At 40.6% G+C, this 14461-nt stretch overlaps 1 protein-coding gene across 1 annotated transcript in view; it reads right to left on the bottom strand.

The window, feature by feature from the left end:
- Positions 1-14461, bottom strand: part of LOC141293553 (receptor-type tyrosine-protein phosphatase gamma-like) — a 269885-nt gene that overhangs the window by 22825 nt on the left and 232599 nt on the right. The window contains exon 7 of the mRNA XM_073825575.1: positions 4561-4718. Within this exon, the coding sequence (XP_073681676.1) occupies positions 4561-4718 (158 nt within the window). The remainder of the gene's footprint in view (positions 1-4560; positions 4719-14461) is intronic.

The raw sequence follows: 14461 nt of genomic DNA, 5'->3' as shown, positions 1-14461 counted from the left end.
ATCAATATGGAGCTCTCGAATAATCTCCTAATCACAATCCTCATCTATTAATCCCCCGTATGCCAAAACCACGCTTGTAAACAGCTTACTGGGATTGGGCAGCGGCTACAAAAGCACGCATCTTATTGTGTCCGATTCTTAGCGCTGTAGTAATCCGGGACAGATTTGTGTGTGTGTGTGTGTGTGTGTATGCAGTGATTGTGCATCGTGGGTATGAAGGTTAAGTAATCCCTGGTGGGGAATCACAGCAATGGGCCGTTCTGGGTCACACATCCGTGTGTGTGTGTGTGTGTGTGTGTGTGTGTGTGTGTGTGTGTGTGTGTGCGTGTGCGCATCGCTGCTTAAAAGACATGTTGGAGTCTGATGGTTGAGTAATCTCTTATGGCTAACCACAGCAACAGGGCATTCTCGGGGCAAACTTCAAGATGTGTGTGAGTGTGATGTCCACCTATGCTCCAGATGTTGCAAATGCGGTAGACTGGCTGAGCATCGATCTGCTCTTAAAGCGCCCCAGAGCTCCGTCTGTCAGTCTCCGTGACCTACTTCCTGCTTTGATGAAGAACAAAGGAGCAAGAAATATGGGTAGTGAAGGACAACTATCTGCCTCCATAGACACACTTATATCTGCCTCAGCAGTGTTTCCTTTTAAACAAAATCACCCAGAGACGAAAGGGAACAAAAGAATTTAAGAGGTGTCAAATGAGAGCAGAACGCTTCTGCGGGCAGCGTTTACGGCTCTACGGAAGGGACCGTGTCTTCCTGCGGAACGCTCGCTGAGCTGTGACCGCTACACGTATCACTTCCTGCAGGTTTGATCTGACGGCCCGGAACATTCCGATACTGACGCTGACTCACGCTCCTCACACAATCTGGCCTATTACTGCACATTACTCACTGCTTATGCATAGTAAGTGGACTATATGTAAAGTCATGTAAATGCCTTCGTGGCTTGTCATAAATGGTTTCAATTATAAGATTTTTTTACTTTGAATGTAGATGACTTTTTCAACAGTATGTCATTGTATTCAGTGTGCATAAGACGGTGTTTGGACGTCATTACTTCAGGACAGGTTTCTCGCTTTGTCAGTTTTTTGATTTGTATTCAAACCCCTGAAATGGGCTTTTAAACAAGCTGAATCGACTGTGTGCCAATCTGTCACAACAGGAACTTAAATAAAGGAAAAGTGTAGCATGTGCAAAACCGACTAGACTGGTTTCAGTTCAGTGGACCTCTGTTTATAAGTTTCAAAGATGTGCAGAAATGGCTAGATAAAGCACAAGAAAAGAAAAGCAATTGTGGTAACTCATTTTTTTTACTCAAAACGGCTCTCATAACAACAATACTGTATGAACTGGATTGTACCAACACATACAACTATATAGATACAATAGTATAGCATTTAAAGGATTAGTTCACTTTCTAGAACAAACATTTGCAGTTACTCACCCCCTTGTCATCTAAGATGTTCATGTCTTTCTTTCTTCAGTCGTAAAGAAATTGTTTTTTGAGAAAAACATTTTAGGATTTCTCTCCATATAGTGGACTTCTATGGTGCCCTGAGTTTGAACTTCCAAAATGCAGTTTAAATGCAGCTTCAAAGGACTCTAAACGATCCCAGCCGAGGAAGAAGGGTGTGCTCTGGTTTAAGAGAGTTAGGGTATGTCAAAAAACTTCCATCTCATTTCCTCCTTTAACTTCAAAATCCTCGTACATCACTGTTTTACCTTATTTTTGTAAGCAATGTTTGATCTTTGCATGTTCACTTTGTAAACACTTGGTCAGTACTTCTGCAGCGATGTAGGATGATTCTGAAGACAATCAAGATGAGCATTTGTGTTAAAAAGTGTATGAATATTATTTATTTAAGAGAATGACAGATCGTTTTGCGAAATAAGACCCTTATTCCCCGTCTGGGATCACTTAGAGCCTTTTGAAACTCAATTAAAACTGCATTTTGGAAGTTCAAACTTGTGGGCACCATTGAAGTCCACTATATGGAGACAATTTTCTAAAAATGTTTTCCTCAAAAAAAAAACAAAACATAATTTCTTTAAAAAAGAAAAGAAAGAAAGACATACATTATCTGTACATTTTTGTTCTGGAAGTGAACTAATCCTATAAGATAAATGAGCTGAATATAATTCGCAGAACCATTTATAAATTACACAACATACAGTTTTATATTGATATTCCATACTTCCATCCAATGCAGTCTCGTTTTTGTGTGTCAAATTAAATATGCGTACGTCTCTTTCTGTTTTAAATATTGCTTTTATCGTTACAAAGTCTTACACCATATGGTTACAAACCTTAAAAAGACTTTGAAATAACATGTAATCTTACATGGCCGGACAAGGTTTATACAGACCTCCTTTGATCTTTTACATGTGAGAGCAAAGCCTCTGTTTGCTGTTTCTCTTTTAACACACAGTGAGATCAGAAGACACAGAGAGGCCAGAGATGGATCGCTTTCTGATGGAGAACAGCCTTCATAAACAGCCTGTCGAGTATAAATAAACGTTTGCCCTCACTTATCACGTTCCTGATTGTTTAGTATCTGAGTGTAACGGTGGTGGTTGTGAGCGCTCACCCCACAACATCCACCCCTGAAGATTCCTGCTCTAAACCAGGCCTCTTTCCTCCACACTTTGGTGGAAATTCACCTGACCTTCAGCCTGTTAGCATGAAGATGCCCCATTTTTGTTGGTTGGTGTTGTTATATTACAGTATGAGAGCTCAGTTTGAGAGTTTTCCTTATCAATCGGAGCTTTCCTTATCAATCGATAGCAATCTTTCCTTCGAAAGCCACATTTCTAGCATTTGCAAAACCGCATTTTTCCATCTAAAAAATATATCGAAATTACGACCTATGCTCACGATGTCAAATGCAGAAACGTTAATTCATGCGTTCATGACCTCAAGGATAGATTATTGTAATGCTTTATTGGGTGGTTGTTCTGCACGCTTAATGAACAAACTCCAGCTGGTCCAAAATGCAGCAGCTAGAGTTCTTACTAGAACCAGAAAGTATGACCATATTAGCCCGGTTCTGTCAACACTGCACTGGCTCCCTATTAAACATCGGATAGATTTCAAAATCTTGCTAATAACTTATAAAGCCCTGAATGGTTTAGCTCCTCAGTACTTGAGCGAGCTCTTATAATATAATAGTCCCTCACGTCCGCTGCGTTCTCAAAATTCCGGCAATTTGATAGTACCTAGAATATCAAAATCAACTGCGGGTGGCAGATCATTTTCACATTTAGCGCCCAAACTCTGGAACAATCTACCTAACACTGTTCGGGAGGCAGACACACTCTGTCAGTTTAAATCTAGATTAAAGACCCATCTCTTTAACCTGGCCTACACTTAATACATTTCATAATCCAAATCTGTTAAAGGATTGTTAGGCTGCATTATTTAGGTCAACCGGAACCAGGGACACTTCCTATAACACCTGATGTACTCGTTGCATCAGAAGAAGAATGGCATCTACGCTAATATTAGTATCTTTCCTTCTTATTCCGAGGTCACCGCAGCCACCGATCATGTATCCAGATCAGATGGTCACTGCAGTCTCCCGGATCTAGTCCGTACCCATCAGCACCCAGAGATATCCTCTACAGCCCTGAATGTCAGCAGAGACCACATCAAAGACAGATCATCAGTGAAGACCTCATCACTTAGACGGCCATCGATGCAAGACAGCGAAAACCAGAAGAGTCCTCTCCAATCTGATTTTGTGGCAACTTGGAACTCTTGCATCTACATTAATATTAGTCTGTTTGTTTCTTATTCCCAGGTCACCATAGCCACCAGATCCAGTCCGTATCCAGATCAGATGGTCACTGCAATCCCCCGGATCCAGTCCAAACCTAGACCAGATGGTGGATCAACACCTACAGCCGAATGTCAGCGGATACCGTGTCAACTAGATGAGCCCCAGAGACAGATCATCAAGAAAGAACTCCTACCCTAAACGGCCACCGGCACAAGGCCATGGGAACCAGATGAGTCCTCCCCAATTTGACTTTGTTGCAATATGGAACTCTTGCATTATTATTGACATTTTATTTTATTATTTTAATACTGTAAGGTTGCTTTGACACAACTTGTATTGTAAAAAGCGCTGTATAAATAATCTTGACTGACTGACTGACTGAGAGGGAGGACAGGGTGAATGTGCCCAGGCGGTGCGGGGCTATGCATACTAATGCAGAGGCATGAGTCAGTGTGGCCAAAGTCTGAGGTCCTGTAGGGTCCATTAGGACAATAATGGAGATTATACACACTGCGCTTTTCTTTTATTTCTCATACCGTTCAGCTCTTGTCCCAAACCCCAGGTGATTTTTATCAGCTCTGTCTAATAAATCTCAAACAGTTTTAACTCCTCAGATTTCTCAACTGGGTCATCCGCTCTGTATTGTGGGAATTATGACTCTGAGCTTCGCTTTGAGTAAGATGCATAATAAATTCCCAATCTTGTTTGGTATAATTCAGTATACTTTTTTTAAAAGACACAAAAAGCATGAATAACTATGAAACTGGCAAAGACTCACCTGTTTGTAGGAGAGAAACACGGGCCGGCTGAAGACGATCCACTCCACCACTTTACTGCAGGGCGGTGTGGTCAGAGAGCCGATGTAGCGGTAGTAGCTCCCGATGGACGACGGCAACAGGTCTCTGAGCACGAAGGGCTCTAGAAATGTCTCTTTTTCTGAAACAACAAGAAGACCAAACGATACACTGAGAACAAGCGTATTATATAGTTGGTAGTGTTGATTACTGATGCTTATATGGTTAGGTTACTCCATGTTTTAAAAAAAACAATGTGAAATTCTGAGTGTGCTACACACAGGTGAGTGGGCTGGACAAACCACCTGAAGAAACACACTCTTCGTTCTATATGCACCAGACACTTTCTTACAAACACTCCATGTTACAAGGACTTAAAGGAACACTCCACTTTGTTTGGAAATAGGCTCATTCTCCAACTCCCCCCGAGTTATTAAGTTGATTTTTACCGTTTTGAAATCCATTCAGCCATTCTCCTGTTCTGGCGATATCACTTTTAGCATAGCTTAGCATAGATCATTGAATCCTATGAGACCAATAGCATCGCGTTCAAAAATGACCAACAAGTTTCGATATTTGTCCTATTTAAAACTTGACTCTTCTGTAGTTATATCGTAAGACCAGCGGAAAATGTAAAGATGAGATTTTCTAGGCCGATAAGGTTAGGAACTACACTCCCATTCCGGCGTAATAGTCAAGGAGGGTTTGCTGCCGTAATATGGACACAGCAGGTGCAGTAATATCACAATAGGACAAATATGGAAACTCGTTGGTCATTTTTGAACGCGATGCTATTGGTCTAATAGGATTCAATGATCTATGCTAAGCTATGCTAAAAGTGATATCGCCAGAACAGGAGAACGGCTGAATGGATTTCAAAACGGTAAAACTCAACTTATTAACTCGGGGGGAGTTGGAGAATGAGCCTATTTCCAAAAAAAGTGGAGTATTCCTTTAACAAGATAACACAAATGTTTATTTGTGAATGCACCATGAGTCATATTGCACTACTTGCTTTTTAACCTTAATACCTCTTTTGCACAGTATCTTGCACAATATTGTTTAGTACTATGTAAAGTACTTGTATAGTCTGTCTTAGGTTATGTGTATAGTCAAGTATTCATAGTATATGTATAGTTAGATTACCGTTTTAGTAAGTTAGCTATGTATAGGTTTAAAAAACTTGCTCTTACGTCTAGTGTTGCGAGACACAACATTTAATTTCACTGTATGTCCACACATGTAGTGGAATGACAATAAAGCTCAGCTTGACTTGAATTAGGTTCTTCTTAACTGTTCATAAAAATAAAATACAATACTATTGCCAAGTGGAGACATATTCTTTTGATTTTTAAATAGTCTTTTCACAGTCATTTTTGTCCATTTATTTTTTATAAAATACTACTCATACTACTGAGAAAAACTTTAACTTTAACAATATTTAACTACACACAGTAATTTGAACAGTCAGTAATTAGAGTGATCTCACAAGCCCTACAAACAACATAACACAGTAAGTGTTTGATTCTTTAAAAAATGACTCATAAGAGTGATTCATTTCAGAATTGGTTGGACTGAACCTGCTGTGCTGTATGGTTTGGATCCATTTAAAATAATTTGCTTGTAAGAGTCATTCTTTCAGCAATTGGTCTACTGAAGTTGTACTAAGTTCCTTATTCACTGTGTAATTTGGTACAACTAAACTGAACTGACTCACAGGGAATGAAGCAACACTAGTCTCACTATACTGTATGTTTCTGATTCACTAAAAAAATTAAACTGACTCATTAGATTCAGTTGTTTGAGTCAACAGAGTCAAATTTAAGTGAGTTTTTGAGCTGAGAACAGGCTAAATAATCTGCCAATGGGGTAAGCAAAAAAATCTTATTTCAAACAGAAAACAATTTTTTTCTTACCCCATTGACAAATTATTTAGCTTGTTTTTAAGCCAAAATGCACTTAATTTTGACTTATTTTTTCTGAAAACAAGACAATTTTTACTCATCTAGAAAACCCTTCTTGATTTAAGAATTTCTAGATATTTTGGCTGGAAACAAGACAACAAATCTAAGTAAGAAAAGCATTTTTTGCAGTGTAAACACAATAAAACACTCAGAATAGTTTAGAATCTGCACAGCAACACCTTATCATCATGATTGTGACTTTAGCATGAGCAAACACTCATGTTTACTTGATTGTGAAACTTGCTTGTTTGATTATGAAAATGTATTTTGTACACAGGAAAATGGAGCAGCTGTAACTCTGAGATTAATCTGTGTATTGTTCTAGAATTGTTTTTCTCCATTGTTCTGTCTGTTGCTAGTCCAAAAAGAGACACAGAGCAAACGGGATGTTCAAGCTGTGGATGAGTTGTGCGTTTAGTGTTTTAAAGCCACTCAATCCTCGAGAGGACACAATCTGCAGATTTCTGCCCATAATCCTCCTCTGATTGAAACGCTTATCAGTTCCATCCAACAATGCCTGCCCAACATATGGCTGGCCTGGCGACATGATAAAACCGCTGAATTACACAGCTTTCCACTCGAGTGTTTCTTGTTCTGATTTTCAAACGCACAAACATTTTGCCTGAAATCAAGATAAACAGATGGAGCAAGTCGATTGGTTTGACGCACAAAGCATGAAGTATATCGCCAGTCCACTGACCTATATTCCAAACCTAATGCTAGTAGTCCTGTACAAAAGAGCTTAGCATGTGAACGACACTCGATTTGCAGGAATTCTACATATTTGATAGCAGTTCAGCCTGAGCAGTCCAACCCTCAAAAAACACACTGCTGACACTCTTCCCCTGCTGTAAAAACAGCATATGCTGCTTAGGTATGTTTTGGTGCTAGGATGCTGGTTTTAGCTGGTTTATGCTGGTCCTTTGCTGGTTTATGCTGGTCCTTTGTTGGTTTATGCTGGTCCTTTGTTGGTTTATGCTGGTCCTTTGTTGGTTTATGCTGGTCCTTTGCTGGTTTATACTGGTCCTTTGTTGGTTTATGCTGGTCCTTTGTTGGTTTATGCTGGTCCTTTGCTGGTTTATACTGGTCCTTTGCTGGTTTATGCTGGTCCTTTGTTGGTTTATGCTGGTCCTTTGCTGGTTTATGCTGGTCCTTTGTTGGTTTATGCTGGTCCTTTGCTGGTTTGTGCTGGTCCTTTGGTGGATTATGCTGGTCCTTTGCTGGTTTATGCTGGTCCTTTGTTGGTTTATGCTGGTCCTTTGTTGGTTTATGCTGGTCCTTTGCTGGTTTATGCTGGTCCTTTGTTGGTTTATGCTGGTCCTTTGTTGGTTTATGCTGGTCCTTTGCTGGTTTATGCTGGTCCTTTGTTGGTTTATGCTGGTCCTTTGTTGGTTTATGCTGGTCCTTTGTTGGTTTATGCTGGTCCTTTGCTGGTTTGTGCTGGTCCTTTGCTGGTTTGTGCTGGTCCTTTGGTGGATTATGCGGGTCATTTGCTGGTTTGTGCTGGTCCTTTGCTGGTTTGTGCTGGTCCTTTCCTGGTTTGTGCTGGTCCTTTGCTGGTTTGTGCTGGTCCTTTGTTGGTTTATGCTGGTCCTTTGTTGGTTTATGCTGGTCCTTTGCTGGTTTATGCTGGTCCTTTGTTGGTTTATGCTGGTCCTTTGCTGGTTTATGCTGGTCCTTTGTTGGTTTATGCTGGTCCTTTGTTGGTTTATGCTGGTCCTTTGCTGGTTTATGCTGGTCCTTTGTTGGTTTATGCTGGTCCTTTGTTGGTTTATGCTGGTCCTTTGCTGGTTTATGCTGGTCCTTTGTTGGTTTATGCTGGTCCTTTGTTGGTTTATGCTGGTCCTTTGCTGGTTTATGCTGGTCCTTTGCTGGTTTATGCTGGTCCTTTGTTGGTTTATGCTGGTCCTTTGTTGGTTTATGCTGGTCCTTTGTTGGTTTATGCTGGTCCTTTGCTGGTTTATGCTGGTCCTTTGCTGGTTTATGCTGGTCCTTTGCTGGTTTATGCTGGTCCTTTGCTGGTTTATGCTGGTCCTTTGTTGGTTTATGCTGGTCCTTTGCAGCTAAGGACCAGCATAAACTAGCAAAGGACCAGCATAACCAGCTAAAACCAGCATCCCAGCACCAAAACATACCTAACCAGCATATGATGTTTTTTTCAGCAGGGTCATCCTGACATTTGTGCGATTCCACCCATTTCAAATGTATTGCCAATCCCAGCAGTGCCAATGAAGACTTCAAAACACCCCTGGAAGACTGAATTAATGGTCTTGTAATACATTCCAGAGAGAAAGCCAGAGCTCATTTCAGTGTTTTGATTTATGCACCCCAGAGAAGAGACGTTTGCTCGAGTGAACAATTCTCAGCGACTGGTGTGACGCGATGTGACGAACATGAACTCGCAACACACGATGCCACTACCGATCGCAGCAGGCTTTAGAGATACAGCGATGCGATAGCGGTATCATTATCGCTCGCTGAGAGAGAGAGAGAGCAAAACAAACAGAAGCATGCGCTCATTTATATGCGCCAAGATGGCTAGTGTGTAAATGGGGAGGCTAACGTGCCTTGTGTTGTGTGTATATTGAAGTTAAGGTTGAATGAATGGTAATCCCCTGAAGGTTGGACTGGGAATGTAGAACTAGAGAGAGAGAAGCTTTCGCCGTGCCTCAGTGGTGTGGTAATGGATGCCACAGAGCGCTTTTCTGTCACACACACACACACACACACACACACACACAGCCACGGGGCAAACGCTCCAGTCACATATCCGTGTCTGAACCCAGCACGCCACACGCAGTCCCGCCGCCGGAACGTCCGTCAGGAGGTTACATCAGCTGCCGCGCGCTACGAGAACGAGCACAGCCAGGACACCGGTGAGGAAATGAAACCCTATCCCTGTTTCTCATCCTGTTTTAGACTGAAATATATATAAATGTGTGTTCTCTCATCATTTACTCACCTTCTGGCCATCCTACACATATATGGCTTTCCTTCCTCACATGAACACAAACCAAAGTTGTTTCATAAAAATAATCCATCTCTTTTAGTTCAAATAATGCAAGTGAACAAGAGCCTATACTGTATATTTTTGCTTCAGCCATCATGACAGTAGTCCAAAGAATCCCAGTGGATAAATCAATGTCTTTCACTGCATTATACAGTGCACAGCATAAATGAGTACACCCCTTTTAAATAAATATAAAAGATGTATTTTCTTAATGATCACTAATATAATTCATGGAAAGATGGGGAATTGAAATTTATTAAACATATACTTAATAAAAACATATGCCAATATTTTCTGTAAAATAAGCAAATTAGCCAGTTTCGTTTAAATGAAGGATTGCAGAAAGAAGTACACCCTAGATTTAATTCAGCAAATACATAATATTCTAGTACTTAGTACGTCCTCCAGAACTTTAGGTATTCTGCTCTGACCCTTTTTGGCTCTGAGTGTACAAGTTCATGACAAATGGTCACATCTGTCCTGTTTTACTTCTGGAGGACGACCTCCTTCAATGCCTTGGTCTTAATTGAAGAGTTTTGCTCTACAGAATGCCCCACAGCTGCTCAAAAGTGTTAATATTGATTGAAATACAAGTCCACTGAAGGATTTTCACCTTGGGAGAATAAATATCTTCATTGTCATGTTGAAAAAATGGCCAAAAACTCAGAGAATGAGGAAAGGGTAGCATCTCCTGTTTCTAGTTTTTGTATTATATCACACAGTGGTGTGTGAATTGATGACAGCGTTGATAAAGCACAACTCCCTCACACCTTCAGCACTCATACATCCCTATAGAAGAGCTTTACTAGCGCTGAACATCGCTGTGGGAATCAGACACTTCTCACTGTACTCCTCCTCCAGCAACAACATAACATTCTGGATGCTGTTAGATCTGAAATGATTGAGAGCAGAGTATGGATTCCCAGAAGTTTATATTTTGTAATTATGGGCCGTGGAAAAGCTAAATGAGTTTATTGTGCTTTGGCTGCAGTAGGTAGTTCTGGTGTGGATAAACAACCATTCATGTCACTTCTGCAGGCTGTATATTACTCTGATAAACGGTCACTCTTTGCATAGCTTTTGCCGGCTCTGAGACACTTGCAAGGTATTTCTGCTGCTCTTTTTCTAGCAAAAACTCACTCATCACTAAATTAAAACTTAAAGAGAAGACCTGGTTATTTCAGGAGCCTTGTCACAAGTCCATTGTTTTTGAATGTCGGTGTTACTTCTGCTGTTTTCACGCTTAAAACAATGATTTGGTATTCATCTTGTACCATTGTCCTCTTTTATGCTAAGAAATAAATCTTCTGACAGTTCTCTCCCAAGTGGTGTCATTGTTGCCAGAATCAAGTCTGAGTATGATTTAGTGGACTATATAACACTTTTAATTGTCAGGAAATTACTTGTCTTTTAAAGTTTTAGTTCAATATATTTACCTGTTGATCAAAAATTGCTTTAAACCTACACTAATTTTTGTTTGTTTTATTTAGTAACTTTCAGAAGGGTGTACTCATTTTTTTAACACAACATTTTATCATTTTGATAAGAAAACCTTGTTTTCCTGAATAATTTTGACATTATTCTTTGGTAACTGATCAAGCAAGCTTGTTGGAACATTACATCTCCAAAGAACCCCAAAATGTCTTCTGAGTAAAGAGTAATTACTGTATTTGTTCAGTTTTAGATGGGGTGTACTCATTTATGCTATGCACTGTATGTACTCAAAGAGGTGGATTATTTTTCTAAAAATGTTAGTTCATCTGAAGAAAGCACATCTGGGACAGGGATTTATATTTTTAGGTAACTCTGCAAACAAAACTTTAGCACTTTTGTAGCATTTTAAGTGCAGTTATACTGTTATTCAAGGTATTTTGCATCAAGTTGGCCAAGTTACTAAACAGCAAGCAGGCGTTAATGTAAATGTAAACTGTTTTGTGTTAATGTAATTGGATTATTTTAGTAAGTAATCCAATAATTTGGAATAAATATGCCTGCCTTTGAGGTTTTCCAATGTAATAAATGTGAACATTTTGATTGAGCTGCTTCATTTCCATAAATAGTCTGAGTGGACTGGAGAGGGAGCTCAATCTACATTGCACTTCATCATGCTGTGAAAAGCAAGGAATTTCCCGCTATCCATTATACGTCCCCTTTAATAGCTCCAATAACTCTGAAAGTACTGTCGTGAGCGAACCCGACCCCAGCCGAGCAGCTCTATACGGACCTCATTTGTCCCCGCCGCGGACGTTAAAATGAAGCATGCACTTCATAAGAGATTCATTAAAACCTGCTCATGTTAACGTCAGGCGTAGAAACAAAAGCTTACATGCTTGAATTAAGGATTCGCAAGTGACATGTTCCCAGAGGGCCTGTATAATGCGCCTGCATGCGCCCATTGTAATCTGAAGCAAACGCAATTGCGCTGTTGTTCACACTGGGTCTCGTAATATGCAGCTGGCCATTTACATCTAATGTGTGGTTAAATATTAAGAGAAATTACCATAGGACCCTAATGGATGATCACTTAACAAGACGGCTCTCTTCTTCCACCAGCCGAGAGCTTTAAATACAGCGTGTAAAGTTCCTTCTTGTGCTTCTCAACGCGGATGCACGCCTCTTAAGCGCCAACACTACCCAAACTCTGCTCAGATCTGCATTTTTTGGGGGGAGAAACAGGTTTAAGGATTCTGATACGGCCGCACGCATGTCATTTGAGCTGCAAATCGTTTGGTTCAGCTTCCTGTGCGTAGTATACGTATGCTGCAGGAGATCAGCATAGTGAAATTATAGACGCCTGAGCACTGACAGCGAAGACACGGCTCTGAATATGTGCAGACCCCCTGCTCCTATCTGTCTGGGATAAGAAGAGAGAACGCAGCCTCGTCCCACCTCCCACTGAGAACACACACACACACACACACACACACACACACACACACACACACACACACACACACACACACACACACACACACACACACACACACACACACCTCCATCAGACCCTACTGCAACCCTACTGAGCAAACCAGATCAACACGCTCCAGCAAACAGGCCGCAGGAGTCTGACTGGTGTGGACAGAGTGAATTAAGAGGATGAATAAATGCGCCTCTGCCTGCTCTCCTCTCCTAGTTTCTTGTGTGAATCAAGGGCTCAAGGTTTGGCTGTACAGTAGATGCTGTAACTAGATTGATATGAGACAAAAGGTACCTTTTCAATTGATGGACATTCAAAAGTCTGATAAAATGTAGTTTTAGCAAGCAACAGGCAAAAAAAAAATGGGGTCATATGATGTGGTTTCTTGTTTTCCTTTGTCTTTGGAGTGTTAAAAGTTGTTTGTGCATAAGATCTGTAAAGTTGCAAAGCTTAAAGTCTCAAAGTCAAAGAGATATTTATTATAAAAGTTAAGACTCAGTCACACCTCCCTAAAACGGCTCGTTCAAACACGGTCCACTGGTCCACGTCACGGGGAGAGAAGATTAGCATAACACCGCCCATATGGATATAAAGAAAGAAGGCGTAACTTTTAGCGGCTGTAGTAGTGTTGCAGCTGCCATGTTGTGGAGACACAGTGCGTTTCATTGCCACAGCTAAAGTACTTTGGCGTTCCAAATGAGGACACAACTAGAAATCAGTGGTTAAGTTATATTTACAACACTGTTCTGGAACAGTACAACACAAATATTGGAGTGGGTGATGCGCATTTCACGGAGGACTGTTTCCTGAACCTGAGAGAGCAGCTTACAACGCCAGCTGTACACAAAGGGTTAAGGCTATAAAGTGGGGCAATTCCAATGTTGCAAGGACAGTCTGACACGTCTGACTCGCAGCCTGTAAGTACGTTTTCATATTTAAAGAATTCACCATACAACATTTAAACACCACCATACTAAGACAACAAAATTCATGCACTATTGTATGTATTCAGCTGCACCGCAACTGAATCTATGATGTGAAACATAAAGGAGTCGTGAATGGCTCTTATAAGCTGGTTCTTTTTGTGAATCAAAATATAACTTTAAACTAAAAATTCCTACTGAAATGAAACTGAGAAGTTCACTGAACAATGTGTTCACCTTTACTGACTTGTTCATATGACAAGATAAAACATAAATGTTGTCAGATGTCAAAATGTCAACATTTTTGCTTTTGAATTTTTCTTTAATATACCTAAAACTCTGTGTAAACAGAGTTCTATAAGAACATATTTGTTATTGAACTCCTCTCATTATGTGGCAATGAAATTCTATTTCAGTACCAAGTGTCAAGTTCCTGTTAAGGAACTGAATATTAAATAAAGTATTTTAACATATCTTGTGATTCCCATCACTAGAGCTGGTCTGAGAGACCCAAATATCACAGAGATTTGGGAATGGGCTCTTTTAATCACACCAAACCCCTTTCAAACACACAGCCACATCCTGGCAACACCCTGTCATCTTGGTGGCGACATTCGTAAGCGCACAAATGACTCACGGCGTTCTTTATCAGAAAATGTAAAAATTGAGTTAATCACAGTCATGGCATTCTGGTAAGTCTCATCAGATGGAGTGTCCTGATCTTGCTCGTCTGGCAGCAGGTGGAGGCAGAACTATTTTCAGTCTTGGTAAAATCCCTTCTGAGTGGGCGCTGTTTAAAGTGAGTGCCATTATTACACTGCATTAGAGTTGATCTCTTTGTCAGAATGGCACCACAATGCTTTTAGTACCACGGCCGTCCAGATTACACCACGACTTCGTCATTCTTTCTCTCTCGCTCGCTTTCTACGACCGTCTCAGTGGGCAGCACAAATCGCAGGCCGGTAATTACCATCAAAGCCTCGGCGTGCCTTTAAACTTTGCGTGGACACATAGAGAGATGTTCCTGAGATGACTGAAAAGCAGGCAGAACAAGAGCGTATTAACTAAGAA

The sequence above is a fragment of the Garra rufa genome, chromosome 20 (genome assembly GCF_049309525.1).
Source record: "Garra rufa chromosome 20, GarRuf1.0, whole genome shotgun sequence".
Taxonomy (NCBI): Eukaryota; Metazoa; Chordata; class Actinopteri; order Cypriniformes; family Cyprinidae; genus Garra; species Garra rufa.
Note: the sequence above shows the minus strand (reverse complement) of the source record. Positions and strands in the feature narration are given on the sequence as shown.